General features: G+C 39.5%; 1 protein-coding gene across 1 annotated transcript in view; it reads right to left on the bottom strand.

Moving 5' to 3' along the window:
* LOC311041355 (actin-histidine N-methyltransferase-like) overlaps positions 1–19,322 on the bottom strand; it is a 72,144-nt gene extending 52,822 nt beyond the window's left edge. The window contains exons 1-3 of the mRNA XM_084086267.1: positions 19,241–19,322; positions 7,463–7,632; positions 5,108–5,200 (exon numbers count right to left, since the gene is read on the bottom strand). Of these exons, the coding sequence (XP_083942393.1) occupies positions 5,108–5,200; positions 7,463–7,568 (199 nt within the window). The 5' untranslated portion in view covers positions 7,569–7,632; positions 19,241–19,322. The remainder of the gene's footprint in view (positions 1–5,107; positions 5,201–7,462; positions 7,633–19,240) is intronic.
* Positions 19,323–22,844: the final 3,522 nt, after the last annotated feature.

Here is a 22,844-nt window from a genome sequence, read left to right as displayed (position 1 = left end):
AGATAAACCTGGTGTGGTGATGGCCCAAAAAGACCGTGACGCAGAAGTAGTGGAGTTTCAGCTGCTCAAGATACCTGGTGTCTTTCCCCCAGTAGATGGTTTTCCAATGCAACCCCCACCTGGACTGGACATGGCCCGACAGGAATATCTTTTTAAGGAAATCAGAAAGTTCTGTCGCGATGATGCAAAAGACACCACATGCCCCAAACCAAAGTCCACAGCACCTCAGAAGAAGACTGTCCGAGTATAGCACCATGGTTCACGAACAGCTTTCACCTGGCTGCCGTCAGGCTGCTGAACTAACTGTGGATTCTACCAGGGACAAGTGACTTGACTTTTTGTCTTCTGTATGTGGATTATGCGGTCGACGCACACTGACATTTTGCACCTTAATTCCATGTACAACGCACTGACTGGTCTTTTTTTGGTGAGTTTTTCTAGCACCTTAACGTCCATGAGTATATCATGCACAGTATGCATTATGCTGCTATGCTCACTCTAGCTAATCTCAGGTACTATGTGTAAATATGTAAATACTTTGTAAAGCTGATTCTGATTCTATAGTTGTATAGCTATACCCTCTGACCATCCTAGACAGGAGGGATTTCAGAAAAAAGGCCTTCTATAAGGAGGTTAGAGGCATTTGGGGGTAAAAGTTGGGAACAAGGCCATTTTACATAATTCAAGGGTGCTGAATCAGAAAAACACGGTTCCCAAGCAAAATTCTTAGTGCTTAACCTCCTAATTTGCATATCAAAATGGCTGCCGATTTTGAAGTATTTCTTAAATAACTCTATAACAAAGCAATCAAATCTGACAAATAAAGTGTATATATTTATATTCTGAGGGTCAGACAATGTGTGGAAGGTATTTATAATGTAATATATGTAAATAAATGTAAATAATGTAAATAAATATGCAAGTTAGAGGCCACTATTACAGAAAACGGTTTCATACTTAAAGTGATTCATCCGCATCCCCCTTATTTTATTTTATTTCTACTTATCTGTATTTTTACCATCCTTAAGACATCTAAAATACATATTTAGATCATGGAAAAATCCTGGTACATTTGGCCCCTGATGACCAAAAAATAAATTGCCCCCATGTATAACTCACCCCCAGAATGAGTTAGAGCCACAGAACTGGTACTGATAACTGAACACAAACTACTTTCAACACAACTATATAGAGTGGGATGGGGATGGCTATAGGTACACTTAGACGGCCAACAGGGACTAGCTGAAATGTATTAAGCCCCGCCCCTCTGTGTTCCTATTGGCTGGGCTTTAAACAGCCATAACTCCAATTCCCAGCATCGAAAACCTATGAAACTTCCTAGATGCGCTTAGACGGCCAACAGGGAAAGGCTGAAATTGTTTAAGCTATGTAGCCTAACTTTTCAGTTGATTGCCATACAGGCTTGTGTCCCCCCCCCACCCCCGATGGGCCCTGCCTAGTACAGCCTAGTCCAGCCTATTACTGCCTAGTCCTAGGACTAGGCTAGACCTGGGTGTACTAGGCTTTACTGTACTAGACTCTGCTGGGCTCTAATAGTCTGTTTTCAGCTCTAGCAGGCTTTGCTAGGCTGTACTTGGCTTTATTAGGCTATAGAAGGCAGTACTTTACTTTGGCCTACACATGTTCATGCAAAACTATTGGTGGTGCACACACAAACTATTGCCCGTGTACACAGTGGTTAATCCCAATGGTCTGAGTATCTACAGGGCTGACAAGGGACTAGCACAGCCTAGTTCAACCTAATAGAGCCTAGTACAACCTAGTCTTAACTAGTCCAGTCTGTTCCATGCTAGTATAGCCTATATCGCCGTCCCCTAGTCTGTTCCATCAAAAGGCTGGACTCGGTTAGACCTGGGTGTACTAGGCTTTGATGTTGTAGTCTCTACTGGTCTCTAATAGACTGTTTTAAATTCCAGTAGGCTGTGCTGGTCTGTACAATGCTATATTAGGCTGTACAAGGCAGATCTGTACTATGGTCTACAAAGGTTCATGCAAAACTATTGATCGTGCACACACAAGCTATTGCCCGTGTTCACAGTGGTTAGTCCCAATGGTCTGAGTATCTACAGGGCTGACAAGAGCCTAGCACAGCCTAATAGAGCCTAGTATAGTCTAGTACATCCTAATCTATCCTAGTCCAGCCTTATCAGTCCTAGCATAGCCTTGTACCCCCTCCCCTATTCTGTTCTCCCAAAAGGCTGGACTAGTCATGGGTGTACTACTGTAGGTTGTACTATACTAGACTACTGGTCTATAATAGGCTGTTTTAAGCTCTAGTAGGCTGTCCTAGGCTGTACTAGGCTCTATTAGGCTGTGCAAGGCAGATCTGTACTATGGTCTACAAAGGTTCATGCAAAACTATTGCTCGTGCACACACAAGCTATTGCCCGTGTACACAGTGGTTAGTCCCTATGGGTTGAGGATCTACAGGGCTGACAAGAGCATAGTACAGCCTAATATAGCCTATTAGAGTCTAGTACAGCCTAGTACAGCCTCATCTATCCTAGTCCAGCCTTATCAGTCCTAGCATAGCCTGGTACCCCCTCCCCTATTATGTTCTCCCACCAGGCTGGACTAGGCTAGACCTGGGTGTACTAGGTTTTACTGTACTAGTCTCTGCTGGGCTCTAATGGTCTGCTTTCAGCTCTAGCAGCCGTTGCTAGGCTTTACTGGGCTCTATTAGGCTATAGAAGGCAGTACTTTACTTTGGCCTACATATGTTCATGCAAAACTATTTCTTGTGCACACACAAGCTATTGCCCGTGTACACAGTGGTTAGTCCCTATGGGTTGAGGATCTACAGGGCGAACAAGAGCCTAGTACAGCCTAATAGAGCCTATTAGAGTCTAGTACAGCCTATTACAACCTAGTCTAGCCTAGTCCGGCCTGTTCCATGCTAGTATAGCCTATACCACCCTCCCCTAGTCTGTTCTCCCAAAAGGCTGGACTAGTCTTGGATGTACTAGGCTGTACAGTACTAGACTCTACTGGTCTCTAATAGGCTTTTTAGCGGCTCTAGCCGCTCTATACCTGACTTTGTCCGTGTGCGTCAACGTTCTGATTGGTCAGGTGCGTCAACAAAGTGATTGGTCAAGCTTCACGCGACACATGGCTATAAACACATTATAAACACATATCAATGACAAAATGTATCAAAGGCGCCGCTACCTTCACACAGGGTGTGATTTTTTAATCTCTAGTAGGCTTTGCTAGGCTGTACTAGGCTATATTAGGCTGTACAAGGCAGATCTGTACTATGGTCTACAAAGGTTCATGCAAAACTATTGCTCGTGCACACACAAGCTATGGCCTGTGTACACAGTGGTCAGTCCCTATGGTCTGAGTATCTACAGGGCTGACAAGGGACTAGTAAAGCCTAATAGAGAGTATTAGAGTCTAGTACAACCTACTCTAGCCTAGTCCAACCTGTTCCATGCTAGTATAGCCTATAGAAATGATTTCATGTGCATGCCATAAGCAATGCACAACACGTCGTTGCAAATGCCGGAAATCTGGGTTACGATGCACAGCCATGTGTGCATGTCAGCAACGGAGTGATGATCAACCTCCTTGTATGAATGTGGTCTAGTGTCTAGACTTTCGTTCAACAATGGCCAATACAGTATCTTTAGAGTACTAAACCGTTATCTGTTATGGGGGCCGCTATTTTGCATATTTCGGAGTAAGCTGATTATTATATTATATTATATTATCATATTATATTACTTACAAATTCTTTACTCACATTGTAGAAAATGTATATAGACACTTCATTTGTCAATTTTGCTTGCCTGGCCACAGAGTTATTGAAGATAAAGGTGCGAATTTGCCAATTTGGCAGCCATTCAAATATGCAGATTAGAAGGTCAAAAACTAAACATTTAGCATGGGGAAAAAGTATGTATTTTAGATGTCCTAAGGATGGCAAAAATACAGATAATTAGGAACAAAATAAGGGGGATGCACCTTTTGCACCGTTTGAGTACTACGGTACATCATTTTATGTAATGGTGGCCTCTAATTTGCATATTTATTTACATTTATTACATTACAAATATCTTCCACACATTGTATGACCCTCAGAACATAAATATATACACTTTATTTGTCAGATTTGCTTGCTTTGTTATAGAGTTGTTTAAGAAATACTTCAAAATCGGCAGCCATTTTGATATGCAAATTAGGAGGTTAAGCACTAAGAATTTTGCTTGGGAACCGTGTTTTTCTGATTCAGCACCCTTGAATTATGTAAAATGGCCTGGTTCCCGACTTTTACCCCCAAATGCCTCTAACAATCACATATTTCAGAAATCCCACCGGTCTATCCAGTGTTTTTAGACTGCACAATTGCTGTTTTTTAAGTAATGTGTTTTGTTATTTCTTGTAGTCATGCACTGTGAAAATAAACAAACTAGTTTTATTCTCTTCTCCCTTTATTATTATTATTATGATTATTTGATGATCTACTGACTTAAAAACATCAAACGTTCTAGATTACTTTATTCTTCTCGTAGGATTTTCTCCTCCTGGTTTATGCCAGCTGCCCTGCCACATAAAAATACATACAAGGTCTCTGTTTCAATTATTGACAGCTGACAGTTGACAGTACAGCAAGTGGGGGAGTGGTTAGGGGCGTGGTTAGGGGTGGAGTTAACACCTATGTCACTCCCATTTTCACACCCATTTTCAGGGCCCCAGAGGTGTTGAAAGTTAAAAATCTTGCCAGGGCATTTTCTTTACTTTGGGGTTTCTGGTTCAACAAGTTTAAAATGATCACATCTTCTTAAAATATTGTCCAATTTCAATGAATGATACATCATATGAAAGCTTACATTCTGTACTTTCATAATATGTAAAAACCTGAAAAATTACCATGGCCCCGTTGTGTCTCAAACCACTGTGAGCGGTCACATATTGCTAATTGCCCTACTCCTCACCTGTGTGTGTGTGTGTGTGTGTGTGTGTGTGTGTGTGTGTGTGTGTGTGTGTGTGTGTGTGTGTGTGTGTGTGTGTGTGTGTGTGTGTGTGTGTGTGTGTGTGTGTGTGTGTGTGTGTGTGTGTGTGAGAGAGAGAGAGATCTGCTCACCTTTCTGTTTTTTCCGGATCTTCTCGACCAGAGCTCGTATCTGGATGTACTCCTCCCACTCTTTGCCTGCAGAGGGCGCTGCGCTGCTGCATTCTACCAGGACACACATTGAGAGACAGAGAGATGAGCTGTGTGGTATTGAAACGTCATGCTGTCATTTGTCACATGGGGTGCAACCCATATACTCAGCCGTACCGCTCTTCCCACAAATGCATGTTCCTTACCGAGGGTATAGGCACAGAGTGCCGTGCTATAGACCCCTTAACAGACGACGTCACACTGGTTGCAAGCGATAAGAACCAGTATTGCGCGCGCAGGTCTAGCACCGAGGGTGCGTTCGGAAATTGCGCACCGGAGCGCACTCGCCTATTAAGTTTGTATTGGCAAGTGCGCTCATTGCTGTGTTTCCGAACGCACCCTATGTTGGGAATTGATTGCGTGAAACAATCACCTGTGTGTTCAGTCTCAATGTTGGTAAACAAATAATTGGTCTATGAGCTTGTAGATCTGCTATTTTTGAAAAATCGTGAGAATGCGTGCAAGTCTTTGAATATATATATTTTTAAAGCGACCATTTGTTACTCAAATCTTTGCTTCTGAGGGATTCTACACGTGTCTTCTAAATCCTAACAGTTTTTTTTTTGGGGGGGGGAAACTTATGTTGCTTTAATATCAGTGGTTCTCTCACTTTTTCATGCCAAGGACCCCCAAAATTATATGTATTTGGCCGCGAACCCCCATCTCAAAATATTTTGTTCCAGAAGCAAAGATTTTAGTTCAAAATGATATTGCACACATTTTCACGTTCTTTTTCTTCAAAATAGCAGATCTAGAAGCTCATAGCTATGAGCTTGTATATCTGCTATTTTTGAATAGCCAAATAAATCTAAAGTGACACAGATGCGTTCCCGGATTGAATGGGTTAACCAATCAAGACCTGGGTCGATTTTGTTTTAAAAGTCTTCTAAATCAGTTTTGACTGATGGACCCCAAGGACTCCAAATTTGTATTTGGCTGGACCCCCATCTCAAAATATATTTTCCCAGGGACCTCCACAAGCAAAGATTTGAAAATATATGTATATATATATATATATTCAAAGACTTGCACAAATAAAACATATTCCAACATTTGACCCCATTTTAGGGCCTATCACAATCATACAGTGCAGCAATGAGGCTCTTACACCAGTGTGCTATCAATGCCACAATGTATCAAGGTTAGCTTGTAGATCTATTATATTTGTCACATGACATCCTGTATGCATTAGGCCAGTGGTTCCCAAACTGGGGGACGGGACTCACTCTACAGTAAACAAACCAACATACAGTATAACTGTATACTATACAGGGTATATGCACATTTATAAAACTACTATTTAATGACCTTTTTAATATTGGCCAAATTGTCAAATTATTACGTAAGAAAGACGCAAACGTTGTAAAAATAGTTGATCTACAAGCTCACACTATGCACGAAAACTCATTTCACCCACTTATTTTTTTGTGACAAAAACAATTCTGATTCACAACGCCTCACAGTGCGAAGCGTTGTGAGATTGTAGATCGGCTATTTTCACAATATTCATCTGTGGAACCGAGTCAAACTAAACGTAATGCCCACAATTCCAAGTGCTTGTCAGGGTGGGGGGTCCCCAATTAAAATATGTTTTTTTTTTTTTTGGGGGCGGGGGGGGCTCAGATATGAGGTTCATCATCTCATGGTTTAATCCATTAAGACCGGCGAACGCATCTCTGTAACCACTTTAACCATTATTTTATACTTTGGCTATTCAAAAAAAGCAGATATACAAGCTCATAGCACGGCACCGAGTGCCACGCTATGTAGATCTGCTATTTTTTTCTATATCGTGCAAATTTGTGCAAACCTTTGATATATAGATTTTTTTACTCAAATATTTGCTACCTGGAAGTTGGAATAACATATTTTGAGATGGGGGTCCGCGGCCAAATAGAAATCATTTTGTGGTCCTTGACATGAAAAAGTTTGAAAACCACTGATATTACGGCAACATAAGTTATTTCTCAGGATTTTTTGTTAGGATTTAGAAGATATTTGTAGAATCCCCAGAAGCAAACATTTGAGTTTTGAGATTTGATTTTCCCAAAAATATCAGATCTACAAGCTCATAGCACGGCACTCGTGCGATGAGCTTGTAGATCTGCTATTTTTGAATAGCCAAAGAAATCTAAAATGACATGAATGGGTTAAAAATAAAGAATGGCCGAAAACAGCCGATCTACAAGCTCACAACGCGTTGTGACTTTGTAGATCGGCTATTTTCGACGGCGACTGAGGACTTGAACCCATGTGGTCTCTTTGCGTTCGACCTACTCTGTAGGAGCTCAGAGATGAGGTTCATCATCTCTTTGGGGGAGACGGCGGCCGCCGCGCCCGTCCCCGACGACCTCTGAGTCTTTACCCGACTCTTCTTTCCCATGGCGAAGGCTGGCGCTGGTGTGTGGATGGATGGATGGATGGATGAAGCTGCAACACGACAGGCCCTGTGTGGACGCAAGACACGGGAACATCAGCACGCACAATATGGATAGATTGTCACAATTACACATTTAAGTTAATAAATTCATTGTCGCTCAAATAATTGCAATTAACTCTGTGACTGACAGAGTATTTTCATAATGTACTCAGCCAAGCGATTTTCGAGCGATTTTCGTGTTTTTAGTAGTTTTAAAGTCATAAAAGTTTAGATCCATATTTATCGTTCGATTCACTGTGTGTTTCCTGAGCAGGAGTCTCTCACTATTGCTCCGGAAGGAACACGCGTCTCCTCGGAAAAATGGACAAAAAAAAAAAGAACAGAGATACAGGCGAAAGAAAAAAAACTACAAACATGGAGTCGACGGGAACGATTATTTCCGAAATCCATTATTTCCGTATCCGTTTGTGCTACAGTTTTACTGCTCCCTTCGGATTGAAGCTCAGGCCGTGACGGTCTATAAAACAACATTAACTAAAAACTCGGGATTTCTCGTTCTGGCACTGAGGGCATTCAGAAAAAACTCGGGATAACTCGGGGCTTGGCACTGAGAGAGTTAACTATTTAAGTGTGTGTTTGGCAATGAACATTGGAACATATGAAGCCTTTTAGGCTTCGTAATAAAAAATTGCACTGAGCAGATATGACAAATAACTGAAATGTACAAAGAAAATGTTGATCTTTTTTTTGTAAAAAAAAAAAAAGCAGAAATAGCTGATCTACAAGCTTACAACGGGCGTTGTACACTTGTAGATCTGCTATTTCTGCTTTTTTAATATTTGAAAATGTGTGAAAATCTTTCAACATGGAAACAATTATGACCATTATGCAAAAATCAGTACCACTTAAACCCTCTATACTTGATAAAATGGACCTGTAAAGAATGCATTTGGTGCACTCATATTTCACTCTACACAAATGGGCCTAATTAATAAGTATATTCATTCATTTCAGCATTTTTCACTTCTGCAGTCCAAAGGTTTATGCAGTATACGTACATCGCCACTAGAGGGGGTGAGAGACCATGAAACATCAAAGTTCTGAATAATACCATTATTTAGTTAATTGAATGTTAAAATATTGAGGCTCCAGTCTATGGACATTCTACAGCCATACTACACACCTACATATATTATGTCACTGGACACATTTTCTATTCTCATTCTTTTTTTTTTACTTGGTGTAACTTTCTGGCCAAAATAGTGCATTACTTTGTCACCAACCTCCATATTATCTTGGCAGTTAGTCCATTCAACCCGGGAAAGCGTCTGTGTATTTTTAGATTTTACCTAAAGCTCAAAGTTGGGTCGGGGGACGATTAAAAAATAGCAGATGTATAAGTGCATAGCGCGTCACTTCGTGCCAAATGAGCTTGTAGATCTGCTATTTTCGAAAATTGGCTAACATTTTTGCAAATCTTTCAATATATATATATTTTTAAAGCGAACGTTTTTAACTCAAATCTTTGCTTCTTTGCTTCTCAAATATGTTTGAGATGGGGTCGGCCAAATACATATCATTTTGGGGGTCCTTGACATTTGAGAACCACTAGATATAGCAACATCAGAGTTTCAGAAAACTGATGTAGAAGACGGTTTCAGAATCGGCCTCAGGTGGTTAATAGGGCGTAGGCTTAGAAACAAAGAGAAACACTTAAGACTGAGGCTCTTTTAGCCATGTCAGGAAATGAATTGAGGATCAAGTGGGGACGGAACAGTTATCATCATACTGTATCAATCATAAGCAGAGGACGCATTCCATCTCTCTTTTCTTCGTTGCTTCCTGAACAGAAACAGTGTGAGAGGAAAGCCTGATTTGTGATTTGTTGCCTGCTGGACAAAAACAGCTCACAATGTGTTGCACTTAGTTGCAACACGTTGTGAGCTTGTAGATTGGCTATTTTGGAAGTATCAAGCCGACTCTGATTTTTTTCTGCTCATGACAAAGCTGTACCTAAAAAATAAAATAAAAATTAAGTGCCAAGGGTACTGACCAACATTAGCTACAGGCAGTGGTGGAAAAAGTACTCAAATGTGTTACTATTATTATTATTATTTCTATATTTGCAATATAGAAATAAGTAAAAGTCCTGGATTAAAAATGTGCTTGAGTAAAAGCACAAAAGTATTGGCATCAACATGTACTTAAAGTACCAAAAGTACATAATGTACTCCTTATGCATTCCATTTCACGTTTTCAAATGCATACAAATCTTTTGAAAATAGCAGATCTACAAGCTCACAATGCATCGCACCGCGACGCATTGTGAGCTTGTATATCGGCTATTTTCAAATGTCCAAAGATGTATATAGGACTGAAGTGGTTAATGTATGTTTTGTAATAATAATCCAAATGATCCCTTACAGGTCTGTTAACTCTGAGCTTTATGGAGCTCCTTGAAATTAAACAGATTTTAGAACCATGACTGTCTGGACAAGAGGTACAATGTTGCCCGTTTTGCCATCGGCAAGTCTATATTACAGTATCTAATAGGATAACAGCCTAGTTCCTGTTTCATTTCCAAGCCAACGTTCAGATCGTTCAGTTCTTTGGCCTGTGGCTCTGACCAGTCATGCACACAATCAACCATCATCATCAACTAATGATACAAAATGAAAGGGAGCGATAGAAGTAGACCTAAATGCAACATATGCCTTACACATCTTTTAACAATCTCATTTTCTTTTAATATGTATATATATTTGGTTTCTTCGTCATCCAGAGCAGTGTTTCCCAAACAGTGGGTCGAGACCAATTGTCGGGTCGCGGAACCATTTTAATGGGTCGTTGATTATATATCACGTTTTTTCAGGTTTTTATCAAAAGATTTTCACAAATAAAATAAAAATTAAAAAAAGAAATGTCATAAAAAAAAAAAAAGATTAATAAGAAAAAGAAAAATCTAATAATTTCCATAAATAAAATTTAAAAAAACATTTAAGAAGTTGTGAAAAAAGCCAATCTACAAGCTGAAAAAGCGACGCGTTGTGAACTTTTAGATCGGTTATTTTCACTAGTTTGGGTCCCGGGGAGACATCACATTTCTGGGGCCTCGAGCTAAACGGTTTGGGAACCTACTGGTCCAGAGGGAGAGAGAGAGGCTAAGCCCCGTCTCTTTTGCACTGTCATAATGATGGCTCGAAATAGACACAAGTGTCAAAGTCTAGTTTACATGGACCTTAGACCAGGGGGCCAATTGAATGTATCCCCCTCTCTTAGCAGGAGGCCTAATGGTGATCTCTCTCCCTTCTCCCTCCGCAGCTGCTGCTCTGCCTTGTTCCCCTGCTTGTGTGACCAGATCTCCAATTATGCTATACTTGTGGGGACATTTGACCCTCACACGTATAGTAGTAATACAGTACACACACACACACACACACGTTTGTATTACTATACTTGTGAGGACATCAACGTTTTAAGAAAGCAGTTTTATGAATGACATTTTTGTTTTCAAATGCCTTTTTTTACCGTAACCTATAGCCAAAAAACGGACGATCTACAACTTCGATTTCTCGTATTCTGCAATACTTGGTATTTTTCAAAAATGTAAAAAAAAAAGCAGATGTACGAGCTCGCAGTGCGGCATGAAGTGACACGCTGTGAGCTTGTAGATCTGCTATTTTTTTGTGTCTCTCTCTCTCTCTCTCTGCTAAAATCTAATGCTTTCCCGGTTTCAATGGTTTAAAAGAGAAATGTCCACTCAAAACAAGTAAACCAATAAGAAACAAGCATACTACTATAGTGGTCTTTTTGCTTGTCCTCTGCAATGTGCTGACCCTTTTACTGGGTGAGCTAAGCTCGGGACATTTTATTCTAGTGCTTGAAGAGGGCTGGAGGAGCAGACACTAGACAGCTGCACGGCGTGACATTCGGTGGCAGCATTTGTCACTTTCAGTCCCACTCAGTCACTTTACGAGGGGAGGCCAAGTGGTTCAGGCTGCTAGACGGACAGCTGGCCATCGCGCTGGCATCTTACTTTTAACCACATGAACCCTAGAAACCCTTTTCGGCAAAGATATTTAGCGCAGAGATAGAGGTAAGGGCTGTCACGATTATGACATTTAAGTTGACAATTGATTGTCATGCAAATAATTGCAATTGTCGATTAAATCGTGTTTTTGGCATGAAACATTGGAACGCACGGATCCAAAATGTATTTATGTTTGCCTTTTAGGCTCCGTAGTCAGAAATTGCACAAGGCAGATATGACAAATAACTTATTAACACTATTAACATTTATACAAATAAATTAGGGACATATTTACAGGGGTTGACACTAAGGTCTCAGAGGCACTTGCTCGTCGGGAAAGTACAGGTCATGTTCTACTTGCCCAAAAGGTCATACCCACTTGCCCGAAAAGTAAATTGTCCATTATAAAATGATAGGTAAAATTTGAATTACCGTTCAATTTAACTTATATTTTTTTACTTTCTGGGGCTGTAAAGTTTGAGAACCACTGACTGCACTAAGTGAATAGGGTTTAAGTGGTTAAAGTTAAGGGTCATTGGCTGTCAAAATGTCACAAATTGCCGAAATTTCAACAAGCCACGTTTTTAACCAATATCCACATTTTGTCACACCTTTTGTAACGGCAGGGATTGCAACTGCCGATTTCACACTTTTAAAGTTGCGAATGTGACAATAGGCTCTATTCACAGCAGCCATATTATGAAGACATTCACAGGTGTTACCAATGGTACTAATGAAGGCTCTGTTCCATTCTGGTCAAACAGAGTCAGGGTGCTGATATTGTGCATGTTGGCTCACTGGAAACACTCGTGCTACACCAGTGGGTCTACAGTTGGGGTCCAGGGACCCTCATGGGCTTCCAAATGGTCCCTTACAGGTGTGTAACTCTGAGAGCTTACAAATGGAACCAAATGGACACGTAAGGGTCCATTTGGTTCCATTTGTACACTCGCAGGGTTATGGGGGTCGTGGAAACCACTGTGCTACACTAAATGGAACAGAGCCTTCATTAGTATCATTGGTAACACCGGAAGGAAGTGATAATATGGCTGCTGTGCATAGAGCCCATTACCTCCACCCACCTATTGGGACTTGAACCGAATAAAAACGACTTCGATTTTATACCCGTGCCTGAACGTAAAGCAACTTTGCGCTTCCGCTTATGGCTTCCTTAGCTGCGGGTACTCGGCTACAGTCAATAAGTAATACGTAAGCCTTGCCCATCTCCTGTTTCTATAGCTTGAGGCGGCATTACAAGTACATCCCCCAGCCATGATGTACAAGTAAGTACACTCCCCAAGCAGGGAGGCATTAGTCCCATTTTTTGTATTTGGAATGACCCGGCCAAGGGATTGAACCCTGACCTCCCAGTTTCAGGGCAGCACTCTCATCACAAGGCCACTGACCTACAGTCGAGTCAATACTTACACAACATAAATAAAATAATAACATAAAAAAACACCAAACCCGGCGTGGAAATGGTGGAACTCCAAAGGCCCCGTGTGTTTAGAGTTAGAGCCATATGAAATCCGTTTTATTTTTTTCCCAATTCCGTTTTATTTTTTCCCAAATTCTGTTTTTTCCATTTTAATATTTCTGAATTCTGTATTTTGCTTTTTATGCTCATTTTTACCATAAAAAAAGTGTCTGGTAAGTGGAAATGAATAAATGTTCAAGATATAACAGTCCATACATGGCCCTTGTTGTGTTATACGCAAAAATGTTCCCAAAATAATTCGGTCTAATTCGGTCTGAGCATGCGCAAAATGGCGTCGCCCATGTGTTATTGTTTCTATCGTCTTTCTAAGACTATTTCTACGTGGATTAACTGTTTATAAAGTAGGATGTGGCCATGCAAAATGGTGGTGTCCCGTGGATTTGTAAAAATTCGCGATAAAAAAAAATATTTTACCGCGATTTTTTTTTATTTTCCAAATTCTGCAATATTCCGTGTTTTATTCCAATTCCATTTTTATTGGTCATTTCCGCGATTCCGTCCGCGATTCCGTTAACACGGATTTCATATGGCTCTATTTAGAGTCTTATATGGTCAGATAAAGGCTCTATGCCGAAACACATAAGCAGCCTGATATAGCAGCATTCTCAATTCAATATGTGAATCTGAGCTTAAAAGGGATATTTCAGCCAAAAAATACAAAAATGTAGTCGCATTCCTAAGCCAATAATTTGATGACGAGCAGTGGGTTCCGGTAGGAGACACAAAGAGTCCCCTTTGTATCTCCTACCGGAACCCATGGTCATCATCGATGCATCTGTGTAACCACTTTACCCATTATTTTATACTTTGCTATTCAAAAGAGCTTGTAGATCTGCTATTTTTGCGAAATCGTGATTTTTTTGCAAATCTTTGAATATATATATATATATATATATATATATATATATATATATATATATATATATATATTTATATATTTTAAGCGAACATTCTTAACTCAAATCTTTGCTTCTGGGGGTCCCTGGAACAACTGACATTTGAGATGTCATTATATCAATTTGAAAGTGTTTTTTTTTTCAAAAAAATATTTTAGAAGACATTTTGTACAATCCCCAGAGGCAATGATTTGAGTTACAAATAATCGCTTGAAAAATATATTCCATAGCAGATCTACAAGCTCATAGCGCAAAACCGAGCTTGCACATCTGCTATGTTTGAATGAAATTGAAAGTATAAGATAATGGTTATGGTCTAAAAATGACAGATGCTTTCCCAGTCTTAATGGGTTAAACATTGTATTTTCTTTTTTTTCACAATTCCGCTCATTTCCACTCATCTGGTGCATCTCTAAAACGATGTACACACCCGCATATGATGCTAAATTTCTAAACATTGTGTACCTGCTACTACCAAGGGGCAAGGCTGAGATATTTACTATGAGGCCAACCCGGATGTTTAGTAAATGTCCAGCGAGAGGCGCTGTTTCACCCGTGCCGACCTGTGAGTTCAGAAAGAATTTATTTTAAAGCAAGCCGATGGGTTTTTACCAACTTTCAGACTCGATTTTCTTACTGTAATAAAAATTGTCATAAATTCTATATGCTTCCAGTCGCTAGTTTAAAGTCTCCTTTCAATCATCAGGATATGCGTTTTGCTAAATTATGGTTCTATTTATTATAAAATTGACGATAAAGTAGGCTATTCTCTAGGAGGGGCGGGATGATTTGATTGACACGCTACACAACCAATAGCATTCATTCCCCGCCCCCCGCTCTTGATTGACAAGTTACCCAACCAATAATGGTCTGAACTCATTCTGACGCGTAGTGAAAGATGGCGGACTTACAGTCTGCAGCAAAGGATTCATTTTCGGTCTGTAGAAAGCAGCGGAGGGGGTTTGTCCATCTCATTTATACAGTCTATGGCTACTACACACGCCATCTGTCCATTATATCTTAATTATCATCATTTAATAAAACATTTTACACGTTTCTAACCAGCTAAATAATCTCACCCACTTCTATACACCTGACAATGAAGCTGATTCTGAATTATGGTTTATTTGTACCAGGTTACACCTGTGTGTCTATAATGTGACTGTATGAGCAGTAATCCCCATCCTCTTTCTGCTCAGACTAGATATCTTGCTGTCAGGTGGAAGCCTCTTATGACCAAAACTGTTACTTTTCAAGAAATGGAAAAAAAATGTAGTTATTATTTAGTCACAAGCTTGTGTTAATACTTTTCATCTGTTCAATCTTCATAAAAACCTACCGACACGCTTAACCACTTTCACTTAAACTCAAAAGTAGCAACAATTTTAGATTGGTTGTTTTTGCTACTTTTGTGCTACACTGTAGTTTAATGAAGTATGGCATTAATTTATTTAAAAAATATATAACTTTTATTTGTAAAGATTGAGATAAAAGGTTTCTGCCCGACAGCAACAATATACAGTAAGATGGGTCAATCAGTGCTTTGGTGTAAATACACACTCCTAATGTGTGCTATGTACGTGTTGTGAACACATCTATGCTATGATGTGACAAAGTCGATTCTGATCTGAATTTGAAATAGCCTTATTTTGCCAGATGAATATGAGTCATTTTCAGATGGAGGAATGTTTCAGATAGCAAATGTTGGTTCAGTCAATGTATCACAGACAAGTCAGTAGGTGATTGGCTACTAACTGACTAACAGTAAATGTTGGTTACTTCCCAACACTGGTTATCAGTAGGCTATACTATGCACTTCCCTTATTCAATGTAGGCAATGCCAATATATTCTGCAGCAAGATCTCCGTAGCAAGCTCATGCACAGCTATTGTAGTTGACTTAATCCCAAATCCTGATACTATGAAGAAACCACATGCACACAAACCCCTGAGTCGTTTTCGACCAAGGAAATATCCATAAACGATAAAGCACTTGCCTAACTGTAGACACACTGACAATGTGCAATGTGTGCACAGTGACAAAAGTACAGCTACAACATTACAAGTTTTCAAACCAAGCCAATCCGTTAACTGGAAAGTAGGTAATTAACAGAAAATGTATTGAAACCGACATGTAGGACCAATAAACGACTTAAAAAATAATCACCTATGCTGCTGCATTGTTTGTTACTGTTTTATTATTAAAATAGCAGATCTACAAGCTCATAGTGCGGCACTCGGTGCCGCACTATGAGCTTGTATATCTGCTATTTTTGAATAGCCAAAGAAATCTAAAAATGGCACATAGATGTGTTCCCGGTCTTAATGGGTTATACTGCAAGTGAACTTCTACAGTGACTTGTCAGTAACTGCTCCACTGACTAACTGCAGCTATGACAACTGCATATCCTCCACGGGCCTGTCTGCCTATTTATCTAATATACACTTCCTAACTGACCATACGACACAATTAGCACCTTTAATAGTCGCCCTTTCCTTTACTTCAGCTCTGGTTACTCTAGTACAGTGGTTCACAAAGGGGTCCTTGAGGGGGTTCCAGGGGGTCCCCAGCAAAGTTGTTTTTATATAGCACCAAATATCACTTTAACCACTTTGGGATGCCAAATCTTTGTGTGATAATAACGTTTTCTTTTAAATATGATAATCACTTGAACCCTAGCATCCCTATTCTGGTGGGAACAATCGCCGAAAATAGCTGATCTACAAGCTGACAAACGCGTCATCATACTGTGATACGATTACGTTTGTCAGCTTGCAGGTGAAGAGGTTATGTGTAGAGGGACAAAAAGAGCAGACCAAGTACAGAGCCAAAGGTCAAGTTTACTACCTTAGTATTAAAGGTTTAGGTAAATGTCTGAAAATACACATTAACATGAGTCTAACAAAACATGTACACAACACATGATAGTGTGCTGTCAAAAAAGGTCTATGAAAAAGTAATCAGCAACACAACATAATACGATATATGGAGTTGGGGTCCCTGGCTGCTTCATCTGACGCCCAGCTAAGGGGTCCTTGGTCTGAAAAAAAAACAGTGAAGACCCCTGCTATATGCAATGTCCTGGCATTGTGGCTGCAGGTCAGCCTCAAGTTCAGAGTCCTCCGAGTCAATTTAATGCGCAGTTCAAATAAAGCTGTAATGTGTACGTTTAAAGTTCTGCCTGGGATTCAAACCCGGCCGGACTGCTCACCTCCGAGGTAGAATCCAAACTTTGGCCAGGGGAGATACAGTGCGCTTATGGGCTTGTGGCAGTGCTACGTATTAGTAGTAATATAGATATATACATACATATGTACTAGTTATATTGTATTAACATACTGTACAATACAGATGTACTGGTTATAACATAATCTACCATACACATGAATGTAGTCCTGGATTGAAGCTTTATTATTATTTAACACTCAGGGGGTTGGCATCCATCACAGTCCGGTGAACTCCATTAGACTAAAAAAAGGCTTTTCTTTTCTACAAGCCAGTATAGTTTGCCATGCACTCCTCCTGGGGTTCTGGTTCAAGTTATTTGTGTCTCTCTGGAGAACTATCATCTTTCTTTCCCCCCAGTAGGCCATACTTGCATGCATGCATGCATGCAAGTAGGCCTGTCACAATTATTACATAATTGCCTAATCGCAATTATTTGAGATAATCGCAATTTCTTTAGCATAATCGTTTCCATGTTGAAAGATGTTTCAATATTTTCTAACATTTTCAAAATGGTGAAAATTGCAGATCAACAAGCTCACAATGTGTGAGCTTGTAGATCGTCTATTAATGTTTTTTTTTAAAGTAGAAAGTTATTAAAAGTAATTTCATTGTATATGTAGGTTATTTGCCCTGTGCAACTTCACAGCCTAAAAGCCAAACAGAAATGCAATTTCAATTCCTATGTTCCAGTGTTCAAGGCAGAAACATCATGTCAGAAACATCATGTCATGTAAAAAAAAAAATCATAATCGTGACAGCCCTATATGCAAGCATGCATGCTAACGTTAGCATTAGCAGAGTGGTCACGCCCATCCAGCATCTACAATCTAATTGGACCAGAAGCAAAGCAGCAGCAAAAAAAGCAAGGCTTTGATTATGTTGTGCTAACATTAATAAGTAGAGAGAGGCTAGAGTCCGGGAGTCCCATCGCCCGGAGGGACGCTCAAGGATTGGTTGGCTTACTGCCGCCCCCAGGGTTGCCGGAGCAACCGTTATTCATCTATTATTAAAAGGGATATTTCACTTTTAAATAAAATAAAACATAACATGTACATACACAAAAATTAACAAAGTAATGGAAAAATCACAGCCCCCTCACGCATTAGAAGGACATTCAACTGTGTCAGTGTACAAATGGGACCAAATGGACCCTTATAATGGTCCATTTGATTTCACTTGGACACTCCCACAGTTAAGACACCTGTAACTCCCCTCAAGGACCCCCAAGGGGGGGTTCCCGGACCCCACGCTGAATCACTGATCTAAACAGTGGGTCTGACAGCAGCAGACCCTTTGTTTGTTTGTTTGTTCGTTTGTTACATTGTTTTTTGTTTTGTTTTTAAACCAGAAAACAATAAGATAATGTTTATATGTAATGATTTTATGCCAACGTTGCCTTCCTAGTTTAAATTACGTGAGCACAAATCAGAACAGTTATTTTAATAATAATAATAATAATAATTATTATTATAATAATAATAATAATTATTATTATAATAATAATAATAATAATAATTATTATTATAATAATAATAATAATTATTATTATAATAATAATAATAATAATAATTATTATTATAATAATAATAATAATTATTATTATAATAATAATAATAATAATAATTATTATTATAATAATAATAATAATAATTATTATAATAATAATAATAATAATAATAATTATTATTATAATAATAATAATAATTATTATTATAATAATAATAATAATAATCTCATGTCCCAAAAAGAAAAGGAAAGAAAAGGACACTGTCAGCTGCTGCGGTCGTTTTGACAACCAGCTGCGGGCCAGCCAACCACAGCGCGGAAGTCCGCCCGGGCTATGGGGTCGCACCATTTAAAGGCTTTTTCTTTAAGGTGGCTAGGCTAACCAGGCTAACAACTCTCCAAAGCTCAACCTGTGATATCACGTGTCTGTGCGCTAGCATTGAGTCACGCGGCACGGTCGCTGCTAATTACTATGTTCGTACGTCATGTTGCTGTGAAACAAACGAGTGTTTATTACCTTTTATTTAGTGTTGTTGTGTGTTGTGTGTTTGTAGCGGTTCCTCTGGCCACTCTCTCTCTCTGCTCTATATCCACTTGTCTCTCCCTCTTTCTCTCTCTCTCTTCTGACGTGCACGTGAAACCCAGTGTTGCCAGATTGTGCGAGAGAAATAAGCAACTAAATCTAGGAAAGCAAGCCCAAAATAAGCAACTATGGGCGTTGTGAGCTTGTAGATCTGCAAATATTGAAATGAAATATGAATTATTTGGAACATTATTCGAAACATTCTAACAACACTGGTATCTGGTATGGGGCTCCCTGGGAACCACTGGTTTAAACAGCATTAGAAACAAGCCCAAATAAGCAACTACACTTTAGAAACAAGCCCAAAAAAACGCAACCTTAGAATTACAAAATGACTGCACCCCGCAAATACCAATATTTACAAGCAACTTTACAGAAAAAAAGAAGCCCCAAGTCGCTTATAATAAGCGGACATGGCAACACTGCTCTCTTCTGACGTGCACGTGAAGCCTATCTTGACAAAGACCACGCCCTTTTTGCCTCAAGTGACGGTCACTGACGGAGCGCTCCGCCTCTGCCATTGGACGAGGCCGGGATGTTGCGTGTTTGGCTGTGTTGTGCAGCTGCTGCTGCCCCGCCCCCTCCGAAAAGTAAAAATATCAATAATGAAATGTAGAAATACTCTGCTACAAGTGAAAGTCCGGGATTCTAAATGTACTTCAGTAAAAGTACTAATGTATCGGTATCAAAATGTGCTTAAAGTACCAAAAATAGAAAGTGCTCATTATGCAGAAGGTCCCATTTCAGAAGTTTTCAAATGTAGCCTATAAAATGAATACAAGTATTTTGAAAATGTCAGATCTACAAGCTCACAATGCATCGAATCGTGACACTTTGTGAGCTTGTATAGATCGGCTATTTTCAAGGGCTGCCAACACTCCTGGATCCTGCAGGAGTCTCCTGGATTTCTCCTGACAATCTCGGTGAAACAGCTCTCAAAGTCACTCTTTTAGCATGTAAACGAACGTAAACAAAGTTGATTCAGACTATATAGAGCATCACCAAACCCAGTACTATTTTTTTTAAATAAAATGTTCTTGTCTTGTTGATTTCATTTTTATTAGGATGAAAACCCAGACTTGATCCGCGGATCCGGAACTGGATCTTCAAATGGTAAAATGAACAGGAAGTTGACATTTTTATTAAAAAAACAAACAGTACTGGGTTTGGTGATGTTCTATATATTGTCTGAATCAGCTTTGTTTGTGTTTGTTTATGTGCTAAAAGAGTGACTTTGAGAGCTGTTTCATTGTACAATATAAGTCAATGAGGAGCAGCAGGACCCTAAGGTCAGCTGTCCAGAGTCTATTGGTCATTCCTTGTACCAGGTTGGGTAGCCAGCATAGTTGAATGATTAGAGAGCTAGCCTGGGAAGCCTAAGGTTCGATGTGTCCCTGAGCAAGACACTTAACCCCTAACTGCTCCCCCCTCCGCGTTCCCCCACAGGATGAAGAAAGGTAAAAAACAAAAAGGTATGGAATGCCCTTCCACAGGTCTTGAGTGCTGGAATGAAAAAAGGTCAGCCTCTGTGGAATTGTTTAAGAACCACTTACAAACATTACTGTTTAAACAACTATTTGTGGAATGTCTTTGATCTGCTTTCTGTTTCTGTTGTTTTTAAGCTGGAGGAGGCAGAACATTTCCACAGGTCTTGAGAGCTGCAGCCAGCTTTGGACATTTTTAAGAACCACTTGTGAAATGTCTTAGATTTGTTTGTGTGTGTTTTTGTTGTTTTTAATCATTAGAATGTTTCATGCTGTGTTTTTATTTCTGTTGTAATTATGTAAAGCACTTTGTGAATTCTCTCTGTGAGGAGTGTTATATACTGTACAAATGTAACGTACATACTTACCTACTTCACCACATGCACACCACACGTTCATAAGAGTTGTTGAACATGTTTCACCAGGCAAGTCATGTCAGTTGTTAATGAGGTAATCACACTGCACTGGCTATGACGACATTAGAGACTATATAGATGATGATGGTGCCGTTGTTCCCCAAATGGAGGGAACGTTTTTCAGTCATCAAATACATTTTTGTTGGCCCACTTTTAGCATTTTAATGAATGAAATTGCGCCCATCATCTCCCAATGCTAGTAAAGCAACCCTGATAAAAGTATCAAAATCACAAAATTCACCAAAACACATGAAATTACATCTAGGCTACTCTGTTAAAAGGTTTTGGGGGGAGGAACCCCGGACCCCCGCTTGGGGATACCCACTGTGGTAATGTATGTTTTCTAATAAAATTCTAAATCTACAAAGTAACACAGTAACTTTGTAGATTTAGAAAACCCTCTGGGTTTTTTTTATTTTCTGCACGACGCGTTTCGCCGTGTTGGCTTCATCAGTGTTGCTAGCACCTGATGAAGCCAACACGGCGAAAAACGTCGTATATATATATATATATATATATATATATATATATATATACTTTTCCTGGATTTCTATTTCGTTTATATTCTTTCTTTTTGTCTTCTATTTTCTATTTTGTCATTCAAATTTTGTTTTGGATTTCTATTTTGTTATTTATGTTTAATCAATAAGGGTAATAATAATAATAATAATAATAATAATAATAATAATAATAATCTCATGTCCCACACACTCCAGTCCACATGGTGGCGGTTTTTTATCACGGTATTATTTCTACGAAGGGAGTTGTTCGTTTTGTGTCACCGTCACGCAGCGCCCAATGGCAGAGCCCCGCATTTTGCACTCTTTAAAAAAAACAATAGGTTCATCACGTGACACAAAACGAGCGCTCCCTCCACCTCGTCTCTCAGCCAATCACAGCAGATAGGGGGTGTGGCTTCTTTATTTTTTGTCTCGCAAGAGCAGCAGTGTTGCCATGTCTGCTTATTATAAGCGATTTTGGTCTTATTCTTCTGTGAAGTTTCTTATCTTGTAAATATTGGTAGTTGCGGGTTGCGTTTTTTTGGGCTTGTATCTAAAGTGTAGTTGTTTATTTGGGCTTGTTTCTAAAGTGTAGTTGTTTATTTGGGCTTGTTTCTAAAGTGTAGTTGTTTATTTGGGCTTTTTTCTAAAGTGTAGTTGTTTATTTGGGACCAGTGTTTCTTAAACATTTTCAAGTCAAGGACCCAAAATATATAATTGTCTGCGGACCCGCATCTGAAATTATTTATTGTCAGGTACTCCCCCCCCCCCCCCCCCCCCCCCCCCCCCCCCACACACACACACACACACACACACACACACACACACACACACACACATACAAGATTTGTGTTGTTAAAATGTTTAAAAAATATTATATTATTATTATTTATTTTCAAATTGCCTTCAAGAATTGTTTTTTGGAAAAAGCAGATCTACAAGCTGGTTGTGAGCTTCTAGATCAATGTAGCCATTGTAGCCAATGTATTATGTTTAAAGGGCGAAGGGGCTGGATTTCATAGGCCTGGTTGCGTGTTTCTCTCACAAAATCTGGCAACACTGGCTGTAAAACACGCCTATCAAGAAGCAAGAAGAAAACCCCCAAAACACGTTCGTTCCTTTCTTTCTCTCGCTTCTT

The sequence above is a fragment of the Gymnoscopelus microlampas genome, assembly GCF_963454915.1.
Source record: "Gymnoscopelus microlampas genome assembly, contig: SCAFFOLD_64, whole genome shotgun sequence".
In the NCBI taxonomy this organism is placed as follows: domain Eukaryota; kingdom Metazoa; phylum Chordata; class Actinopteri; order Myctophiformes; family Myctophidae; genus Gymnoscopelus; species Gymnoscopelus microlampas.
Note: the sequence above shows the minus strand (reverse complement) of the source record. Positions and strands in the feature narration are given on the sequence as shown.